Source organism: Nelumbo lutea, chromosome 5 (genome assembly GCF_056320005.1).
Source record: "Nelumbo lutea isolate HS-2025 chromosome 5, American lotus-T2T, whole genome shotgun sequence".
Lineage (NCBI taxonomy): Eukaryota > Viridiplantae > Streptophyta > Magnoliopsida > Proteales > Nelumbonaceae > Nelumbo > Nelumbo lutea.
The window spans coordinates 14,485,008-14,507,718 of NC_142688.1; the positions used below are offsets into that span (position 1 = coordinate 14,485,008).

General features: G+C 36.0%; 1 protein-coding gene across 1 annotated transcript; it reads left to right on the top strand.

Annotated features, from left to right (window-relative positions):
* The first annotated feature begins 4,031 nt into the window (after nucleotides 1-4,031).
* Nucleotides 4,032-5,427, top strand: LOC148850507 (transcription factor MYB93-like). The gene is made up of 3 exons (XM_088946472.1): nucleotides 4,032-4,205; nucleotides 4,274-4,403; nucleotides 4,523-5,427. The coding sequence occupies exons 1-3, from the start codon at nucleotides 4,073-4,075 to the stop codon at nucleotides 5,295-5,297; spliced, it is 1,038 nt and encodes a 345-aa protein (XP_088802598.1). The 5' UTR covers nucleotides 4,032-4,072; the 3' UTR covers nucleotides 5,298-5,427.
* The last annotated feature ends 17,284 nt before the right edge of the window (nucleotides 5,428-22,711 follow it).

Consider the following 22,711-nt stretch of genomic DNA (forward strand, 5'->3'; position numbering starts at 1 on the left):
CATTGAATTTTCCTGGGCTTCAATTTTGAGAACAAGAGTTTACATATGTTTGTTTTATATAATAATTATGGCAATAAAATAGTCAATGGACAGGAACTGTCACCTACCACTAGAAAAACAAACAGCCAATACCCCACATTAAATTTTATAATAATAAATATTTAGTTGTTCTAGTAACAATTAACTTTTTATCAAATCAAAGGCATAAGTATATATTATAAAAAAAAAAAAAAAAAAGTTGCAGCAATTATAATGGTAAGTCCATGTCGATCTCCAATTGTTAAACCTGATGGTTTTGTTATTTTAAACCTTTATTTGGGCTTTGTTTAACAAAAATGAGGATAACAAAAAGCAACTTGATTTGGGTCTTAGGCCTTTTTCTCTATACTTTGGTTTCTCCAAAATCTTTTGTTCTGTTTTTGGACAAAAACTAACTTGTGCAGCCAGCAAATGAGGCAAGCCGGGGAGAAAGGGGGGAGATTTTCCTACCAGCTCGTGCATGTTTTTTTGACCTGTGTGGCTGATGTGTGTTTAGGTTTGACATACAGCCCAATATGTACAAGGATATATATGGCTTTATTGTGAATAGATAATATGGAAGCTTTGCTTTTATTTAAAAAAGGGTATGTGACTTTTGGAGTCTTGTAGGACAAAAATGACCCTGATTTTGCGTCAAATAACCAAGGTAGTCTATTTTGTGTACATTTCACATTAATGTGTTAGGACCAACTGGTCGAACCAAGCAAATAGGAAAATTGCAATAAACAAGTTAATTTATTTTCGAAATGTATAATCATTTTCATATTTAGAAGAACTGGATTGGATTTATTTAGATATTTTTGTTTTCTAGCTGGTTGTAGCAGAGATTTGAGATCAAATTCCACTGTAACTGGGGTTAAAGGGTTATGGGTATGAAGACTGGGGACGGCTATATGAAGGAAAGAATTAACAAAAAAAAAAATCTTTAATTTTCCAATTCATTTTATATAGTGCAACCTCACTGACTATGATTCCAGTTATTTTATTTACACAAAATAAAATAAAGGGGAAAAGGCAAGCATTATTATTGGAAAGCTACTTTTTTCATGTCGGTTGACATTTTCTTTATTTACATATAACATTAACATGGAGTGGAGAACAATGTTATCATATGACTCAAGTTGATAAATCATTAATTAATATTACTGTATTTGCTCAGACTATATATATATATATATGCAAAAGAAAATATTTAAACCACCTTTGTTTTCCTCTTACTCTTGATGCTTCACATATTTGGTGAATCCGTATTTATTCTGTATACCGATTTTATAGCATATATCAGCCACACATTATGAATATCTCCCATATTTATATATTATTATTCATGGGAGATATTTTCAATATATGGTGAGATATGGCTGTAAGGTTGGAATGAGGAGCAGATCCCAATTCATATTTGGCTCCTATCCTTTGATCAAGTATGACCTTTTATTTTTCCAAGTAAAAGTAAAGATATTAGTTTTTGTTTTTAAGAACAAATCCATGCATTATGATTTGAAAAAAGAAATAGAAATTAAATATTTTATTTTATGGGGTTTTTTAAGCTCACTGGAGCTATTTTAGTTGTATTGAATACTTTAAATCCCACTTGTCTATATATTCAAATCACATGCATTTATAACTAACAAGAAACAAAAAACTGTTCCCAGTGTTGTTTGTTAAATATACAATTATATAACAAAATAGGAGTGCCGACAGCCAAAATAAAATTCCGGGTTCGAAAGGGTCCCAAATGCTAGGCAGTAGGAAACAAGTTATCTGTCATTTATGATACAAATATTGGTGATCCACACTGTAGCAAGTCCCATCCCACTAGCCCTTGCCACGTGGTAAGAAAATCTCTCTTATCTAAGAAACTCTTGATAAGAATTCAATAAAGTAAGATTCAGCGGATACTGTTCATAGAAAGGACAGGTGTAACACGCAGTAATTCACGAGGCATATGTCAACAAAGGCATATATTTTTATGCGCTTATTCTCCCCAGTTGTCGTGGTCTTATGGAACGACGAAAATTTCATCAGAAGACAAACCGGAAAAAAACACATCACCAATGAATGGCATTGACCCATTTCATGGGTGAAAGAGGAATGCCTTCTTGAATTTCAAAGGTGGTAGAGATTTGGGGCGTTGGCTGAACCACCTTCTCTCTCTCTCTCTCTCTCTCAAACCATGGTCAATTATATTGGGTCACGTCCAGTACTGATGTCTTCATCCATCATCCAGTCGGATGCTTTTCTTCCCGACGAGTTCCAGTATCGATCAGTTTATTATTTATCGCTTCATCAACGATACTCGATCAAGATCAATATTGCTTTGGACATCATTACGTTATACATCATAGCAGCATTCGTTTGGCCTAGCTAGGGTTCCTTCTGCTTCTTCCTTTGAATTGAATTGATGGTGCTCTCTCACTAATATAAACGTCGGAGACATCCATGCAGCCTATGAGAGCTGTAGTTGGTTTGGTGGGAAACCTGTCACTCATACGTGGAAGGAGATGTAGTTTTAAAACTCAAACGAGATACATGTTTTTAATATAAAAATGGAGTGCTATACTATCATCATTTTCTGTGTTTTCTCTCTCTCTCCCCCCTCTTATGGTTTGGTTATGGCGTAATGGGCTTGTCATCAGCTGAATCTAAATGGTTGGGTAGCCCCAAACGTATGAAGCTCAGTTGAGAGTTTAGGGTACTTAGACCTATATATTAGAAGGCTCATCACATTATTATATGTTTCCTTTTTATAACTTATATGGATTTAGCTTTCACTGATCAACTAGCAATTAACTCTCTGAAATTGGCTTGTAATGCAGAAAGATGAAAAGAGATGATATTAAGATTTTCGATCACTACCTTAATTTTTAATAAATTAATACCATTTGACGATGGAATAACTGATTTTAGCCAGCTAAGTAATTGTCACATTCACATATTGGTATCAAGTATTAACAAACCGATTCCGAACTGACATGCAGATGCCAGCTTTGCTATGCTAGTATGTACAAGTAAGGTGGAGGGCCCATGAAACTGGGTCCAAAGCCTCTTTTCTATTCTCCCATCGCATTAGTTACCCAAACAAACGTAAGTCGATCCATGGCAGCCATGAAATCAATGACGAAAATTGCGTGCATGGTGAAGGTTCTTCTGACCAGCAGACATATGCCACGTGTTATTTGACGCTGACTTGTACTTTTAAGTTTTTGTTTTTTTTGTTGGTTCGACTTTTCTATTCGATTACCAGCAACTGTTTAGTGTGAGAAGACCCATCTAGTCCTCTCTTTCTTTACATTACCAATCTAGTCCCGTCTCCAACATGTGATTAGGGCATGCCATTCCACTGAACAAGATGTTTGTTGCATACATATATATGTATCTCCTCCATTAGGGATGAGTTGGACGTTAATTAAGTCTTCATCACTTCCTTTTCCTTAAAATAAAAATACAAGTTTAGACCTCCAACAACTCTTACAAGATTCTAAATGGGCAAGGACATACCATATTTAATATGAGAGTGATAGATTAATCAACAGATGGATCAGAACAGCTCAATTGGTCCCCTCCTCCTAAGTGGGTCCTTACCTTCGGAGAACTGTGTGTGATTGTTGAATGGTGGGCCCTTCTTAATGGAAGGTAGTATGGTGATTCTTCATTATTACAACCATCATTCATCATCATCTGTGATATCCCACTCAAGGGGGTCGGTAGACACGAATCCCAGTTATCCATTTCCCTTCCAATTATGGTAGTATATCCTGTATTATAAAAGGAAAGATATTTTTGGAGGAAGGAGAAGAGAGAAATAAATAAACAAATTAATAATGGGAAGGGAGGGGAGGAGGACATACATGTCATTTGAAAGAAGTAATTAAGGTGAAACTGGATTTGTAACCAAATGCCTGGACACGTCAGTTTTATTCAACAGAATTAAATAAGAGATGAACGAGGGGACGCATTAATATAAATAGAACCACCCCATTTCCAATAAGGGAGGCAGAAAATACAAAGACGAAAAAAAAAGTTAGCAACAGAAATGGGAAGGTCTCCTTGCTGTGATGAAAACGGTCTCAAGAAAGGACCCTGGACTCCTGAGGAAGACCAGAAACTGGTCCAGTACATTCAGAAACATGGTCATGGAAGTTGGAGAGCTCTCCCTAAACTTGCAGGTTCATTAACAAACACACCCAGAATTTCTCTCTCTCTCTCTCTCTAATGTATGTGGTTTCTGTTGCAGGTCTTAACAGATGTGGGAAGAGCTGCAGATTAAGATGGACAAATTACCTAAGGCCCGACATCAAGAGAGGGAAATTTTCACCAGAAGAAGAGCAGACAATTCTGAATCTCCACTCCTTTCTTGGAAACAAGTAATTTCATTAGTCTTTGCTGTCATGAGATAGCAACTTCTCACTCTCTCACTTTCTGTTTATATCGTTATTTAAACACACTTATCTTAACCAATTTAAATTTGTTTATAATTTACAAGGTGGTCGGCAATCGCAACCCATCTCCCGGGACGGACTGACAATGAGATCAAGAATTTCTGGAACACCCATCTAAAGAAGAAACTGATACAGATGGGCTTCGACCCCATGACCCATAAACCTCGAACTGACATTTTCTCAAACCTACAGCAGCTGCTAGCTCTGGCCAACCTTAGAGACTTTATGGATCAGCAACCATGGGAAGAGCAAGCTGTGAGACTACAAGCGGAAGCTTTTCAGATGGCTAAGCTTCAGTATTGTCAACACCTTCTCCAAACGACAGCAGCTACAGTGCCTACTAGCTCATCCTCGAACAGCATGAGCAGCATGACAGACATGGAGTCCTTCAATCTACTGAGCTCTATTTCTTCATTCAAAGATAACCCAGTTCTAGGTTCATCCCCGTTGGATAATTCCACCCTATCTTCTTTTGGAACTGCTATTACTAGTCAATCCGTCCTTGATCCACAGGTCCATTTCTCTCATTCGCCAAACCTGAAACCGCCATGCGGTTTCCAAACACATCTGACCAGTGAGATAGCCCAGGGTTCTAAGTACACAGGAGGGTTCAGTCAAGCAGAAAGCTCACCTCAATCTCCATGGTTTCCCCATTCTCCCTCTCCTCCTCTTCTTCCACCTCAACCTGTTCCTTCTACAACCCACACTGCAATTAGCAACCCAAGTGACGCCTGCAGCACATCTAGCTACGGAGGAGGAACTCCGTTTTGGCCTGAACTACTTCTTGATGATGAGTCTTTCATCCAGGAAATTGCTTAGTTTTAATTTAAACATGTCTGAGACTGAGAGAGAGGTTTGATTTACGTTGCACCACCCCGTTTACTGTCTATGGCTGTCATTACGATCGAATATTATAAATACGCAATGCATCACTTGTACAGAAAATAAATACATCCACTCATACACAACCGAACGTGCACATTGAACACAGGTTCCACTGTTTTCTTATTTTTGTTTGGCAATTGGCATTGCTTCTGTTTTTTTTTTGCTTTTTATCGCCAACCCTTTCAGGAATTTTGGCTCTTAGTCAGGCCTTCCGACCCGTTTGATCCATTGAGCAATCACTGCTTGATGCTCCACCCCATTTCCTGCTTGTTTTCAGATGTCCGCTAGAAAACAAAAGAGAGAGAGAAAGTAAATTTCAAAGCCATCAAGAGAGAGAGAGAGAGAGAGCTTATTCTCATTGATAGGAGTAAAGAGAGTTGACCAAGACAGAAGTCATTTCAAATACGTGACGCAGCACGAATCAATATAAGTTGTAACGATAAGAAAATATAAGTGCTTCGAAGTGTTTGTAATATTTCCTCACTCACTAAATTCCATTAAAACAAATAAGATAATCAGTCCCGATAGCTTCATTTGGGGTGATTTTGATTTAATAAACAAGAATCCCTACAACTAACGAGCTAGCGTGGGTGAAAGAAAGGCGGGAGAAGAAAGGACCTGGGGACCCTATTTCCTCTCTGCGAGTAGTTGAGACTTACTAGTTGCTTTTCTAACAAGGGATTGACTATTACCACCCTATTGTTAACAGAACCATTAACTTCATCAACCAAAGGTTTTCTTTTGGTTTTGATTTTGCTAGTCCTTCTAATCACATTTAGCTTAAAAGCTTTTTATTTAAAGTCAAGTGGGTCACCCTTTGTCAAAGCAAGAAAGAAATTATCATATGGGTAGGTATCTCTCCTCTCAATTAATTCTAATTAAAAAGAAAGGAAGAGAGAGAAAGAGAGGATTCATTACCTAATCCTTAGTTGGCTACTACACAAAGTTTCTTAGGTCATGCATTTATTATTAAACAAGACATTAATAGATATTTTATATGTTATATACATATATGAGTTCTTGCATGGTGTGGATGATGGGGTTTCCATAAGAGATGAAATTGGAATAAAGATGTGTATAGTTGGTGGCAACGACTCGGAGACGATGGCTGCAACTGGCAACATCAAGGAAGGAATGCTTGATTGTTGTTCAGGGCTTCGATCGGGATAGTTAAATAATCCTGCAGGCATCAAATATTAATCTCAGGCTTCATTCCCTACGGGTGGGTTTTCTTTTCTTTTCTGCTTTTGGTAAAGCTAACTTATTGGTAGCCTAATGCTATACAGTCTGATGATCAGTTGATTATGATAAATATAATAAATATTACATTCTTTGGCTAATTATACATGAGTTTTAAACAAGAAGATCAGACGTGCTTAAACATTTTTAAAGCAATTGTTTGAAATAGGGGTTTGGAATCGGAATGGGTTTATTTGATTTCAGCTGTCTAGTTGGGTGGAATTGGAATCTCATTCTCATTCCTGGTGGAATGGCATTAATTCCCCCATTTGAGGGAATGGTCATTCCCTCTCCCTTCCTTGGGAATGAAATTTTATTCCTACTGATTCCAATTCCCATTTTCATTTCCATCTGAATCAAACAGAGTATGGGAATAGACCATTCTGATTCCGATTTGAAAGAATTTCGATTCCAATTTCAACTATAAATCAAACGGACCCTTACTGTTATAAATTAATCTCAAGCATTCAAAATACAAATTAGTTCTTATCTTTGTCAAAAAGTTTAATTGCTCATTATGTAGCAAAATGAGATAATCTTTTACATGGTAGTCACCAAAGAAGCCAAACATAAAAACATGCACGGATACATTTGAATTAATCAATTTCAAGTAATGCCATGTTTGGGAGTGCTTATTCAAAATAAGTTCTTATTTTGGCCATTAAGCACTTATTGGTATTTGGGAAATAAGCCCGAAATAAGAGCGTATTTTAAAATAAGGTCTTATTGTTTAATCCCAAATTTTCAGCTTTTTAAGTGCTTATACAATAAGCACCTATACAATTTTTTCCTTCCAAAATTATCCCTAGTTGTATTTTAAAGTACCACTTATAATATTATCCCTAGTTGAATTTTATAAAAGTACTTTTATGAAAGCACTTCTACAAAATCACTTTTATAAAAGTATTTTTATGAAAGCACTTATAAGAAAGTACTTTTATGAAGGTATTTTTGCAAAAGCACTTTTATGAAAGCATTTTATAAAAGTACTTTTATAAAGTGCTTTCATAAAGTGTTTTTGTAAAAGTGCTTTCATAAAAGCACTTTCATAAGTGTTTGTGTAAAAGTGCTTTCATAAAAGTTTTTTTATAAAAGTGCTTTCATCAAAATGTTTTTTATAAAAGTACTTTCATAAATGTGTTTTTATAAAAGTAATTTAACAAAAGTGCTTTCAAAGGGTATATTTTGAAAATTTGAAAGAAAATGAAAGACAAAAGTCACAAATGCTTATTTAAGTGCTTCTTAGAGAAAAAGACTACCAAATGCCCAAATAAAATAAGTGCTTATTTTAAAAAATAAGTACTTGAAAAAAGTTGGGTGTCAAATGCAAATAAGTGCTTATTCAAATCAACACTTGTTTTTAAGCACTTATTCAATAAACACTTATATTTAATTTAAGCGCTTCCAAACATGGCCTAAGACCAATTATATGTTTGCACCAATCTTGATAGATATGTAGCAATGGATGTTAAGATTAGCTGCACTTGATGCATTGCATGGCTATGTTGGGTGGGGGTGGGGCTGCTCAATTACTAATAATAACGCCCCACGGTCAGGTCAGTTGTGCACGAATGCAGTTTGTTCCCCGGTATCAACTTTCAACGACGGCTATGGTTCTCAGGTTTGAACATTGACGGCAGTTGTTGGCAGGAGTAGGGGGCGTTATTATGTCAATTGTCGAACAGGGGTGAACTGAAATTATCTGGGTATTAAGCGGGCTTAGCTAAGGCGGAGGGTGTTGGTCACTTCACTTGTCTCCGTTTTCCAAATCTCATTGGTTTCATCTCTTTTTTGATTACTAGTTAACGTGTATGTGCATTTACACGTGGCAATATCTCTAAGGCAAAACTATTTATAATTTATGATCACTTTTTATATTTTATTTATCCAAAAAGTAATTAAGGTATTAAGTGGAAAGTTTCTGAACAGTTATAATTCATGGTTCCAATACCTTGACAGTTTTTGAATGGTTATAAGTGAGTAGTTTCTGAAGTGAGAGTAAAGGACATATATGCTCTTTTTATACCCGTCTTATGCTTAGACAAAAGGGTAAAAAATGTTCAATGAAAATTCTAGAAATAAGGGGCATTCGCTCTTTTATAGATAGTATAGATTGAGGGAGATTCAGCTAACATTGTATGTTAGAGTTAGATCAATAGCTGGTGTCCAAAGATTCCCAGAGATTTGAATTCATTTTAACAGATTTGTTGGCAAAATCAGGTGTATACAGAGAAAGCCATGTATACCAGCACCATTAGTCCTACGATGCTCTGATTTTTGTTTTTTTTTTTTTTTTTTTTTTTTTGGGGGGGGGGGGGGGGGGCATTGTTGTTTCTGTAAAACCCTATTGGCTGTTTCATCCAAAATAGCAGTTCATCAGCTCTACATAAGGCCAATACTGTTTTCAATCCATCAATCGGGCTGGTTGAATCGTTTGAACCATCATTCAATTAAGATTTTGGATCTGGTTTTAGTAAAATCTAGAGAACAGTTAACAACACACTAAATTAATGTGTATGCAAACTTTGGGAGGTCATAACTTTACACTGTAAAGTCTGATTGAGGTGATTTTATTTTTTATTTTGGGTAATTTTTTGAGATCTATGCATCTCAAGAAACCATAGACGTCTTATCCAGCTATTTTCACCAAAAAATCCATTTTTTAGCCTCAAATTGCAATAACATAATACATATATTCATGTAGAACATAATTGTACATTATTCATTAATAAAATACATATTTATATATAACTATACATATATATCGTGTGTGTGTGTGTGATATACATATATATGAATTTATATATTGTTGATGTAGCATGATCTAACCATTCAACACCCAGATGATTGAACCAATGACCCATGACCCAGAGCTAAAAACAATTCAACCTCACGGTCAGTTTTTAAAACATTGGAAAAGATACATAAACCACTATTTATCAGATTATTTTATTGCAAAGCTAAAGAAGGTTTGGTGAACACGTATGCATGTGAGTTGCATAATCACCAAATCACTATATGATAATTGCGTTGTTTAACGTTATTAGGACCAACTTCAACTTTACAAAGCACAATGAAAGAGGAGTCATGAAAGTATGTGGAATTGAGTTGCAGATCACCAAAACACCCCGCCATGGATGCATTTGAATCTCCTGTGACCATTGTTGTAGGTCCCTAGCTCCTGTAATCAATCACCAACAAATAATGAAACAAACATCCTTTTTTTTTTTTTTTTTTTTTTTTTTTGTATTTTGAGCTAAGGATCCGGTGGTTATAGCTAACGCATATATCCATGGTAACAGTGGAAGACGTTAGACTTAAAAAATGAGGGTAAGTTGTGCTGGCATTATTCTTTTTAACGATCCAGCTGCGTTTACACATCGAATCCCACTTATATTTATGATTTTGTTTCTTATCCGATTAAAAAAGAATTTATTTTCCCCTGGCACTATTTCTTTAATCATTTACAAATGGAATCCAAAAACAAAACAGTTGACGTTTGCTTTTATTTTTTTTTAATTAAAATTTTGCAGACGTTTACATAATTATGTACCTCTCCCAAACTCAAACAGTGCTGTAGGAAAAAACAAAATGTTACAGTACTGAATGGCATGGACAGTTATGGCACCAATCTCATCACTTAAATCATTTACAAATGTTTTAGATTAGATTAAAACATTTTAAGTGATGAGATTAAAGAATATTGATTGAGGTTCAAGAAATTAAAATATCTAGAAAATAAATATTATTGAATTAATAGATAGTATCTCTTTTAGACAAGACACATGCAATTAAAAGACAAACTCTTATTCAAGGATACTGTAAATCTGCAACCTTGAAGATTGGAACAAAACTAGCTTTTAAGTTATCGACCTGTCAACATAAGCACATCTTTGTTCACAACGTACTTCGAATTTGTACCTTCCCGTGAGTCAGGTCACTGTTGATTTTGTCAACAGACCTGGTTTGTTTTATTTCCCTTTATTTTTTTGTGAAGAGACCTGATTTGCGCCCCACAACCCGACTCTAAAACAGTGTAAAGTATTAGCTCGGGCCAATCCGACTAGTACCTTTAACCTGGGTTTGAGAAAAGAAGAAGGTAAATATTTATATATAATTAACTTCTTAGGGTTTTACTCAGATACAAAGACTGAAAGACCTTCCTCCGATTGATTTTACCTATTGGCTAATTGGCTTTACCCAGTTATTTATTCCATCCCTCCATTAAAGCGGATCATGCTGAGGCGGCCCGTGCAAAGTGCAGGCCGTGTCACCATTTTCGGTAAAAAATTTGGGGGTTTACCCGACATAGTTTACAGCCGAGGCTATGACTGTTTATAAGAAGGCTCAATCTGACCAAATCGATCAATCTGGGCCTACCAACCCGAGTTCGCTAGGTTTTCATAAGCACCAGTCAGTTTTGGGTTGTACAAATTCATAAACCAATGATCGAGTCGGTTTTGATTTTCTTGTGTGAAAACTGAAACCAACCTAAACCAAACCGACTTAGTCCTTACTTAACTAAGTTGTCTCTATCCTAATTCCTAATTACAACCTATCCTAGTCTTCTAGTTCCTATTTAATTAAGTTGTCTCTATCCTAGTTTCTATAGTCCTTTACACCAAATAGGCAACCAATTAGGCATTTACAATTAGAATTAGGTATCATTTTTTACTTAGATTAGAACTTAGAAAGTTTCTTGAAATATACAAATTTCAGCTTTCTTTCTATAAAATAGTTTGACTTTCTATTTTCTTGATAACTTCTGTCTTCTATTCTAATTCTAACTTTTTAAATATATTTCCAAAAAATATCTTAAAAACTTCAGTTTTCAATTTTCAGTTTTCAGAATAGATATTTCCTTCTAAGTTTCTATGTCCTTTTTGTACAAGAACAAAACCGAAGCTGACCCAAATCAACCCAACCCTACTCAAACCGACCAGGTCGGTTTTGCTTAACATTGTATCAGTTTCGGTTTCCATCTCAGGTAACCTGACCAGGTCGGGTCGATTGGGAAAACCCCAATAAACCGACCCAACCCGACCCGTGAACAGCCCTAGCCCAGGCCCGTGCCATGTCGTGCCATGCTGTGGGCCGAGCCTTGGGCCAGGTTGGGCCGTGCATCGGGCCAAATCTATTTATTTAAAAAAATGACAAAAAACTTAAAATTTTAATTTTATATGAATTTTGTGTGTAAGATTGCTTATATATAATAATTAAATAATTTAGTATAATAAAATTAAAAAGTATCTATTTTATTAAAATATTATATACTATATATTATTATATAAATATATAAAATATATATATGGATTGTGCCAAGCCATGCCAGCCCGCAGGCCGTGCTGCCCACGGCCTGCATGGTCGTGCTAGGCCTAGCATGGCCCACGGACCATCATATCGGACCAGTCCAAGTTTGTGCCTGACCATGCTAAGTCATGGGCAGCACAGCCCGATTTAGACCTTTATGCACATTGCATCAATTTAAAATTTTCAAAAAAAAAAAAAAAAAAAAACACTTCTCCATACGTACCAAGCTAGAAGATTCCAGACTTCCATTAAATGTTTACCTCACATATATAATAAGGTATATACCAAGTATATATAGTAGGGTATCTACTAGTTCTAGGTAATACCCTATTATAGTAATATCAAACTTCATATATATATTATCTTAGAATATTTCTAAAGTAAATTTTTTATATAACTTTTTTATGATCAAATAGAGCTTATCCGCTTCTCCATCTATGCCTATAAGTGTGCAGCCACACATAAACCATGTAATATATACTGATATATACTGTTGGAATATCATATTAAAATATTGGTACTACTATTAATTGAATACTTGAATTGAAAACCAACTTCAATTATAGTTACATTAGTCTTCCTATATAAATGCATGATTCCTTCAGATGCTTATTTTATTCTATTCTATGTAGAATGATATATATTGGTGGGGTGGGGTGGGGTGTGGGGGGTGGGGGGGTTATTGAATCCCCTCACCTCATAAATTTATTTGAATGGTAGCTTTTTAAAGGTTAGATATAAATTATTATTTAATTATCATTATTATTATTATTATTATTATTATTATTATTATTATTATTATTATTACTGCTATTTGTAAAAAATTATATCAAAGCTGGCTATCTAAGTGAACATAATTTTGATTGCTGCTATTGTTACAGATCTAACTAGGTGAAGTTTGATACGTATAATTCATGTAGTGTCAGACGACTTACTTACGTGGAATGATAAGACCTTCGAAGTTTAAAAAATTTCTAGACCCAATGAAAAAAAGAGAAAAGGTTCTGACTGCATCCCTAAATTTTTATATTGTCAATTCAGAAGCTTCGTGGTAATGGGCTGTATGATGATTAATGTTTGAAGTTGTTTAACTTAATAACTTATTGTTTTGTTTTTTAATGGATAAAATAATTAAAATAAATAAATAAATACAATATTTGAGGATACAGTGATCGATCCAACTTCAGTTTCGGCCCTCAAAGATCTCACAACCTCCTTAAAACAAAGCTACTATGATTGGCCATTTCAGTTATAATGAAATGAATCCTGACTGTCAAAACCACCAAGTGTGATAAACTGAGCTATGTCACGTCAACATATCGATGATAATTACTGTTACAGGGTAGGATCGATTGAGATAATACATTCTTGTATGGTCCAAAATTAGGGAAATCACTTCAACACAGCTTTCAGTCCTCTTCAAGCCTTAGACGTTATTAGTGTACAAAGACGAATAGGAGAATGACCAATCAGCCCAGATCAGAATTTTATAGTTCTAAAGTACAGGGGGAATGCATCCTGACTGTGAATTAATGTTAAATTCACAGATAAAATGTGATTTATGGGAGAGAGGGCTAGTAGCAGCTAACAGGGGGGACTGGAATTCAGAATTCTACATCGTGTGTATCCATACTTGTCCGAAGACAAATTATAGTACATCATCCTAACTTAATATACTCTGTCTCTATAGACAGACTGGACTTTTGAACATGACTTGGAGTGCAGCATGGCGACAGGCTAGTCGTCTCGTGCCATGTGGCAATTGGACAGTTATCTAACTATGACTGGTGACAGTTGGCCTAAGCATTTTACACTGCTTCAGGTTTGGATATTTGGGCCCATTTAAATTTTGACAGATGTTTAAGTGGAATCCGCCCTAGTTGCATCCCTAGTTTATACAAAGAACTCCCCAGATATAAGGAGAGGGGAGATGTTTCAGATGTGTGGATGTAGTGGATTGTTGGGAACAGATCTCAACTCCCCAGATATTGAGATATGTGCCAGTCTAAATGAGGCTAACGTAGAGATTTGGGATTCTTCATCACTGTACATATTTGTATTTATGCTCTTCCCAAACTGAACCTTGGTAATCATCTTTGGTTGGGGCTAATAGTGATCATGGACAGTTTGGGGCACATTACTGTCTATAATGCAACAGATTTTGGTATTCATCGGTTCATGTGGTGGCCTAACATCATATGGTGTTATCACAAACAATTCCTTAGGCTTAGTTTAGAAAGAGTACAATTGTACAAATACAAATATGTACAGTGGAAATACAGGTTAGAATATAAAATATAAGGCTTTGCAGTGTATATATTTGTATTTGCACACCTTCAAACTGAAAAGAGTACAAATGCAAATACATATAAAATATAAGATTGTGCCCTCTATATTTTTGTAATTGAACTCCTTCCAAGCTGAGCCTAAGAGTGTAAATACAAATACATTCAGTGCAAAATCTTGTATGAGGTATTTCTAACCTTTGTATTTATATTTGTATTTGCACTCTTCGCCAATGGAGCCTTAATGCGCATTTCTAAACCCTGTATTTTCATTGGTTTGGATGCAAGCTGTCTGCGGATTGCTAAATGGGCCCAGCCAATTCAATGCCTGTGCATAACATTCTTCTTTTATGGGCAGCTTAATTGTGCCCAAGATTGTAGCAAAGCTGAAATTTCAAGTCCAAGCCCAAAATTTTCAACATAGTTATGAACTGGGCCAAGGTAGGTTTGTTTGGGGCCAACAAAGCGAAACTATGCTCAGTTTAATGTTTAATTCGTCAACCATCCAAAGTGGGAAGGGGTAGAACTGTTTTACCTGGATCTGCCTTTGCAATGAATGAAATGTTTTATTTAACATTTTTATAAACTCCTGAAATAACAGATAATGAAAGGCATCTAGGCGCGGGCAGCGCGGCCCATATAAATTAATAAATTTATATTTTTAAATTACAGAAAATACATAAAAAATATTATACAATTATGCTATAAATATGATATTATTTATATTAAAATTTCGGGATAATGCAGGTCCAGTAAGTGAAAACTTATTGGGCTTATCATGGTCCAACTAGGGCTCTAGGTGGGCCAGCCCAGCCCATGTGTACCCATAGTTTATTGGGAACTTTTTGGGCCTTGAATCGGTCATGTGGCTTAATCCAATCCTTACATTCAATCTACAACAATAAATGAATAAATGGGCTTTCAGAAAAGCCCATATTTTGTGAATTCAGGGCCTATTATGAGTGAGGTCCACCTAATGAAGCATGAACTGTTTGCATCAGCAGATGAATGTTATAAATCTACAGCTACCTATCCATAAACTAAATTCCATGTTAATTATGACCAAAAAATGTTTTATTCAAATTACTTTCTCGTTCCAAAACTTCAAATTACTACTTTCGTAATCCATGATAATTTTATGGAATTTTGGACATGTCTAACAGCCAAAGCTTGGTTGATTCCTGATGGAAACAATACTAGGCAAAAGATTGGATGGTTGGATAATTGGAGTAGACTAACACCACCCATGAAAATGTAGAAGAACCTAGTTACCTACTAATTTGCCTCTCTCTCTCTCTCTCTCTCTCTTACTTGGTGGGTTCACAGTTCCTTCAACCCATTAATTGCATCAATTTATGACAGACCTAATCAGACGATGTGGTCTGAATTCTCTGTTTACTATGGAGTGTGGATCCAACGACAATCTGATGCCAAATCCATTGTGTCACGGAGTGACGAATAGATGCCTTTGTAATTTATGGGATTTGTTATAACTTACAAGCATGAGTCATTTATCCCAATAATTTAGACATAAAATACTGTTTGGGGATTTAAGGATTATATCGGTGTTTGTTAGAGAAGTTATTTGGAGAGATTTGAGAGACGACGGTTTTGATCCAGGTCTATGGAACAGACTTGGGATCTAATCTTAGTTTTCCCTCTGTTCTTTTTCTTATTTCTATTGGGCCTTAATCCAATTTATTTGTGGTGTGCCTTTGGAGTGTGCCATAGGTATCCATTTGTTTTGTAACGATTTTATCGTTCCTGGCAATCCTTTTTCCGGCGATCTTCGAGTTCTCTGGCGACATTCAAGCTCCAAATGTTTTGGCTTCTATAATGACATGGATGAGTGGTTGTTTTGCAGATTTTACGTCCCTACAGTTACAAGTTACAACTTCTTTTGTGCACTTTTGTCTTTTTATGGGGCACGTTTGGACAGTTGAGCGTTAGGGAGAGTTTTGTAACAGGAGGCGATCTTGGGCCTCTCCCGCTTTCATGTTTTCAATTATGCCATGGATTGGGTGCCATGGTACCTGCTTTCTCTTTATCCCTTGAGGGTTTTGCGTAGTTGATCTAGACTCATTTGACAGGGAGACACTTGCTAGCTTCATCTCTATTGGAGGCATTTATCCAACCTTTTTGGCATTTCTTAAATTTACATTAGTTGCAGAGATTTTTCAAGTCGTTTTTCTCCCGATGCTCGTGATTGCCTATTATTGTCTCAGCACGCTTAACTTGCTTATTTGGTTGTATTTTTCATTGCTGTTAATATTTCTACTTTGTAAGTTGAACATTTATGAATGAACTTGCCTTTAGGTGTCAAAAATAAATTTAAGCACCATCATGTTGTTTAATGGTAAAATCTTGGACTGACAAACATGAGAATGTGGGTGTGAGTGTGAGTGTGAGGGTGGTTACTTTGTATAAAAAATGTCAAAAGTTAGGACCAGACCTAATACCCCTTCCAAGACACTAGATAGTTGAGATGCACCAACTGATGGTGGCCTAGTTGACAGGGTCTCTGGCTGGTCGTAGTGGTATTAAATCCCTTACCAGCCTAGCTACACACAAGGGGTGTCAATTGGATTGGATTTGGTCCAACCCGATCCAGTTTAATGTGAGTTCATTATAAATGGACCAGGTTCGATCCAATCAAATGAATATTTTGGACCAGTCGAATTCAATGTCTGGACCATCCAATCTGTTCAAATTTGTCTTAGTTTAGGTTGGTTTCAACCCAAATCTGATCTATTGACACCTATATTCTTATCTTCTATTGATGGACCAGATAATGGCTCAATCCAATCCAATATAAATTCATTATAAATGGACCAGATCCAATCCAATCCAATAAATACTTTGAACCATTAAGTTTGGACTGGTTCAATTCAATATGTTTTGTTTTTCCGTCCAATCCATCTAAATTGATTTTGGTTTGAACGGAGTCCAACCCAAAACCGATCTATCGACACCGCTACACACAACCCCCTGGGCGGGGGGGAGGACTGTCACCCTTCCCCAATTATCACAAAGACATAAAATACCCAAACTACACCCCCCCCCCCCAAAAAAAAAAAAAGTGCATTCTTTAATCCTATTATGACCCAAATTTGCTGTCCAATCTTCTGCACTATTTGGTTCTAAATACATGCATGTAAAGAGCCATAAGGTTGCATTATTGACAAAGAGAATGGCAATTAATCTTCAAGAATATTTCTGACACTCCTAGGAGGATTTTCAGTATCTCTTGATAAAGACAAAGCTTAGAATCACCTTCCATGGACATGCAAATCCTTTTGGACCTAACTGCAACCAAATGCTCTATCTAAGAGCCAAACATCTTTGCACGCCATTACCTCAACATTGGGTAGTGGCCTTTTACTACTGTTCAGGGATTTGTGGGATCATTGCCTTCCTAACAAAGGCTTCAATGGCAGAAAACCAGCCCATATTATAACCAAAATTTGGTCGTACATCACACTTATAAGGTTAATTTCAGTTTTTCTTTTTTCTTTTCTAGAATTGAAGATCCCATTCAATAATAAATTAACTGTAATTGTTGAGTTGCAAAATGCAAAAATTTGCAGCATTTATCCACTGACTTAGACACAAGCAACCAAACCACATTATTTTATTATATTTTATTTTTTTTCTTTTTGGGTTTGACTATAATGCCAATGAGATAGGTTTTCATAAAAGTAATAACCAACGAGATAGGTTTTCATCAAATTCATGGAGTTGTGATTGGTTTGTCGTGTCTTTCCGACATCATAAATTTTCCCTTTTATCATTTTTTTTTTTTCTTTTGGACTTTCGGCACAACATCGTATGTGCAATCGACCAGGTAGTGTTTGCATCATGTCTCCTGTTGAGATAACAGCATAAATATGTTGGTGAAAATAAATCTCTGTCAAACAAACGGGCCCGCAATGGCATGCGTCTGTCTAGACTCAGTAACCACACGTTAGTGATCTGGATTTTGAGTCTTCCACAAATCCGAATTGGTTTATCCTGAGCTGTTGCACAAAGCACAACCCAAGTAGGACACCATCACGACGACGCTTCCCACTAAGCATGTATAGTCTGCTTCTTCTAGATTATTCTTGTTGCTTAATTTCTTTCTTTCACGCCTCGTCTGCTGGCCTTTGATGAGAGGAAGAGTCGAACAGATTGATGATCCATGTACTGTTTATTTCTACCTACCTATTTGTCTTCATCTCCGACAGCCCGATGTATATTATACCTCCCATTTCACTGTTATTGCATAGGAATATAAGTGATCCCATCAATCACAACACAACAACGACGCTCAAGATATAATATACAGCCCTATGTATATTATATCTTGGAATAATCGTCCGGATTGCTCTCTCTCTCTAGTCTCTATTATTAGCTTCTTCCTACAATTGAGGAGAGAGAGAGAGAGGACCCCTTAGGAGGATGACCCAATTCGGCTAATTAGAGGGTATTTGGCATAAATGATTTGATTTTAGGCGTATCACCATCCAAAATTCACTAATAAAACTTGGAAACTTGTTCCTGGGTAGACCTGTTTATGGGCCAATTTGCCCAGCCCGGTCTGTTCTTTATTGGGCTTGGACATATTTTGAGGCATGCGTGCTTGGGCTCAGGCTGAAAGTATTAGGCCCATTTGTTTTTTGAGTCGGGCTTGAACCCAAAAAATATATATTTTATATAACAAAAATATATATTATATTTATTTTTACTTCCTATTTAAACCGGGCTTTGGACTTTATATAAGGATCAGGTTCGAGCTCAGGCCTCTGTTAATAAGTGATAAAGCCTGGCTTATAAGCAGATCTATTCCGGCATCATTTCAAAGTTGTTAAAATTTTTAAAGTATTTGACTACGATGCTGGAAATACATGATACTGAAAAAGACTAACAACCAATCGGGGTTGTGATTGGTCAAAGTCTTTCCATTATGATATATTTCTGGCATCATAGATTTTCACATTTTAAAACCCTCAAAATGAAGTTTTCTAAAAATGAAAACATGTGTGTTTTCTTTTATGGGTTTCTTTTTAGTCTTTGCAGGACCATGCATGTAATATGTGAGATGTAAATGGCAAAAGCAGTAATTACCATTTGCCCAGTGCCAACAATGCCATGTCAAATTCTTTTTCTTTTAAAATCATGTAAATGTTTGGGCCCAAATCCCTGGAAACCTGTCCCATAAAAACCAACAATGTTGGCCAATACCCATTTAATTTCTTATTATGATTTTATAGATTTATGTAAATTTATCTTATATTTTTTATTTTACTAAAATACCCCTACAAACTATTTTTTTATAACTTATCCAATACAGATAGAGATAGGATAGAACTTGGATATATGATGATGATCGTCACTAAGCATTAAAATTGTCTTATCCAACAAGGTCCATTAAAATTGTCATAGAACTTCCACTTAAATTGTCCTTGGACAGTTTGGACATCTTTCTCAGAGATCCTAGAGGCTAGAGCCGACCGTCCAAGTTTTAGTTGATAGTTGATTGTTTGGCCTTTCGTTGTCTTTTTCTCAAGTTACGTGATCTAGCCTGTAATCCAAGAACTTTTAGTTGAATCAGATAACTTGTTTATTTGATTTAATGTTTAATCCTCTAGAAATGTAGTTGAGGACTTCTAGAAATAGGTCTTGACGTTCCAAATTAAATCTGTGGGGAAAACCTAGCATTTGAACTATTTAGCTGAAAATAAAAGATTCCAACTTTGTTTTGATCAATTAGAGGCCATAAGAAAAACACCGTTTTGATTAAGATCTAGGATTTGGAAAGTTTAGAAACGGAATCTATTGTTTTTTGTTTTCTCTGTATTATACAAGGTCCTACTGACTAGAAAAATAGCTCGTGAAAGGCTCGGCTTGTGGCCACCCCTAGTGGCGACTGCTCCATAAGGCTGTGTTTGGTTTGAAAGAAAAGGTAAGGGTGTTTGTGAATGTATATGTTTTTGTTTTTGAAAACAAAACTAACTGCCATTTTAGTAGAAATAGAGCCTTACAAATTAGCAAATTGGCTTTGAACTAAGGCTCAATTTGGAAGGAGTATAAATACAAATATGTAAAGTGCAAAACCTTGTACATTATATTATTTTGTATATATTTGCACTGTACATATTTGTATTTGTACTTCTTTCAAACTGAGCCTAATGAAAAGATGATGATCATCATGCCAAGTCACTTAAAGTTAATGTGGTATTCATGGAAACTCATTGAGGGTTTCCTTTAGTCAAATCTCTTTCGGTATCATATCTTTCCGATATAAATAGTTATTTCAATACCCACAAACTATTCCATGAGTTGGCATAATATCATTGGGCCAGAAACGATTTGGAGCATAGCAAACACCCCCTAAGTTACTGTGTGTTTCTTTGTTCTTCTAAAAGAGAGTAAACAGTCTTATTTACAGCGAATGATAAGGCCATGCTTCCTTTCTTATGAAGTGACTTAAACGTCCACAGTTAATAGGAGCCAATGGCAACCCCTACAAATGTTGGCCTTTTCAAGGAAATTGGATCGGCCAAAATGGTCTACTTCAAACATCTTCAGCAATAACCATTCCCAGATACTTAACTGAAATTCATTATTTGCATTAATTCAAAGCTCCTAAAATTAGGGGGTGCAAGTTGGGTACCAATTTTTTTTTAGCTGTCGAACTCCCGAAAAATCCCCTCAGACTACAGCCCGGCTTAAAATATAGACAGCTTGTTAAGTAAAATCGACTCCAGATTTCCTTCGAATATCTCCCCGTACATAATAATATGTAAGTCTTCATGAGTGATTGTGATGTTATGTGGATAAGTATGGTTTTCAAAATCGGATCGGATTGGACAGTCGAACAGAAAAATTAGGAATCGGTCAGCAAATCGCTGACCTGGGTGGTTAATCATTTGAACAATTTTGACCGTTTTTATTTTATTTTTTATTCTTTTGTTACAACGAGTCAATCGTTCAATTTAAATGATTGGACCATTCGACCCAGTAACCAAACCCCTGGCCACTTCGGTTTCCAAATCGTTTTTAAAAATCATGTGGGTATGGGTGGGTAGGAAATAATTATGGATTTCATAGTGAATGATAAAGCCACACCTTATTTTTATAAAACAAATGAAAGTTGGATAATACGATTTTAATATCCACCATGAAAAAGTGATTGTACCTTACAATTTAGTGGTGGTTAAATTTATCTATTTGGAGTAAGGATAATTAGACATAGGGATGGCAATTTTCCCTATCTCCGATTGGGATCTGACATCCCCGACCCAATGGGTTAGGGGATGAGGATTGTTTTGGCGGAGTGGGGACAGGGGCAAAGATTAATGGGCAAAGATTAATGGAAATCTTTGGTCAGGGTCAGGGTTAGGGATGGAGATTGAGGTCCCCATCAAAATATATTTAAAATATTATTTATAATTTAAATTTTGTATATTTTAAGTAAAATTATTTTTCAAAAAAATTACTATTATCTAAAAAAATTTCAGAGATTTAACTTCCCGCAAGGAACCCATCCCCATCAGGGATCGGGATGGAAGTCAAATTCTATCCCTGGTGGGATTGGGGACGGAGGTAGAGGTTAATTTCAGAATCAGGGACAATAACAAAGAATATAATCCTCACCCCGAACCTGCCCGTTGCCATTCCTAATCAGACATCAAGTGTTGTGCCCCACCTGTCTTGGTTGTTATGGCATTCCATTAAAATTGAAAAGTTTACACTATATTGGATCTTGCGTTCAGGCCTTTCAAATTTTGAACCCATATTTTGAAAGTTCAAATATTAAATTATCATATTTTAAAATTCAATGACCAAAATGATATTAGGCAAATACTAATCGGAAATTTTCCTTTCTTATTTTTATTTATTGAGGCTGGCCTACATCATCTATTTTTTCAGGTTAAGATTCTTATAGTCGTACCATCAAAAACAATTCTTTTATGCTCGAAATTAAATACTGTCAACTAGTCCAAATATATAATGATTTGTAAGAATGCCGTTTTCGTTGAAACAGATTAAAATTTAACACTAGGAGCTCACGTTAGCACTCCACAGTTGAAATGTGTTGTGGGGCGCCCATGGTGCATGTTCTGTGGAATGCCGATGCAACCTATAACACTAGTTAAGTAGCTATCAAATAGTGAAACCCATTCAAAATAATTCAGATCTTGCTCCTCACAGAATCTCATACCAGCCGCATAGCACGTCGGAGAAGAGCCGATTGGTGTGAGTAGTTATGGAGCAATTCTGGTTGGTGTGAGGAGCCCTCCATAATGCGCAGATCTGGTCTTATTCAAGACATCACTTTGATTTGGCTCGAACCACCAGATGGTTGAACTGTACTAGATAGATAGTGCAGGGATCTGCTATCAACAAAACGCTCCCAACAGGTCACTACAGCCATATAAATGATAAAAGAGATGTTTCCGATGCGCGATTGTAACGATTTGTTAGGATAGCATTGGGAAAAGATCTGAATTTGCATTGATGAAAAGGCTC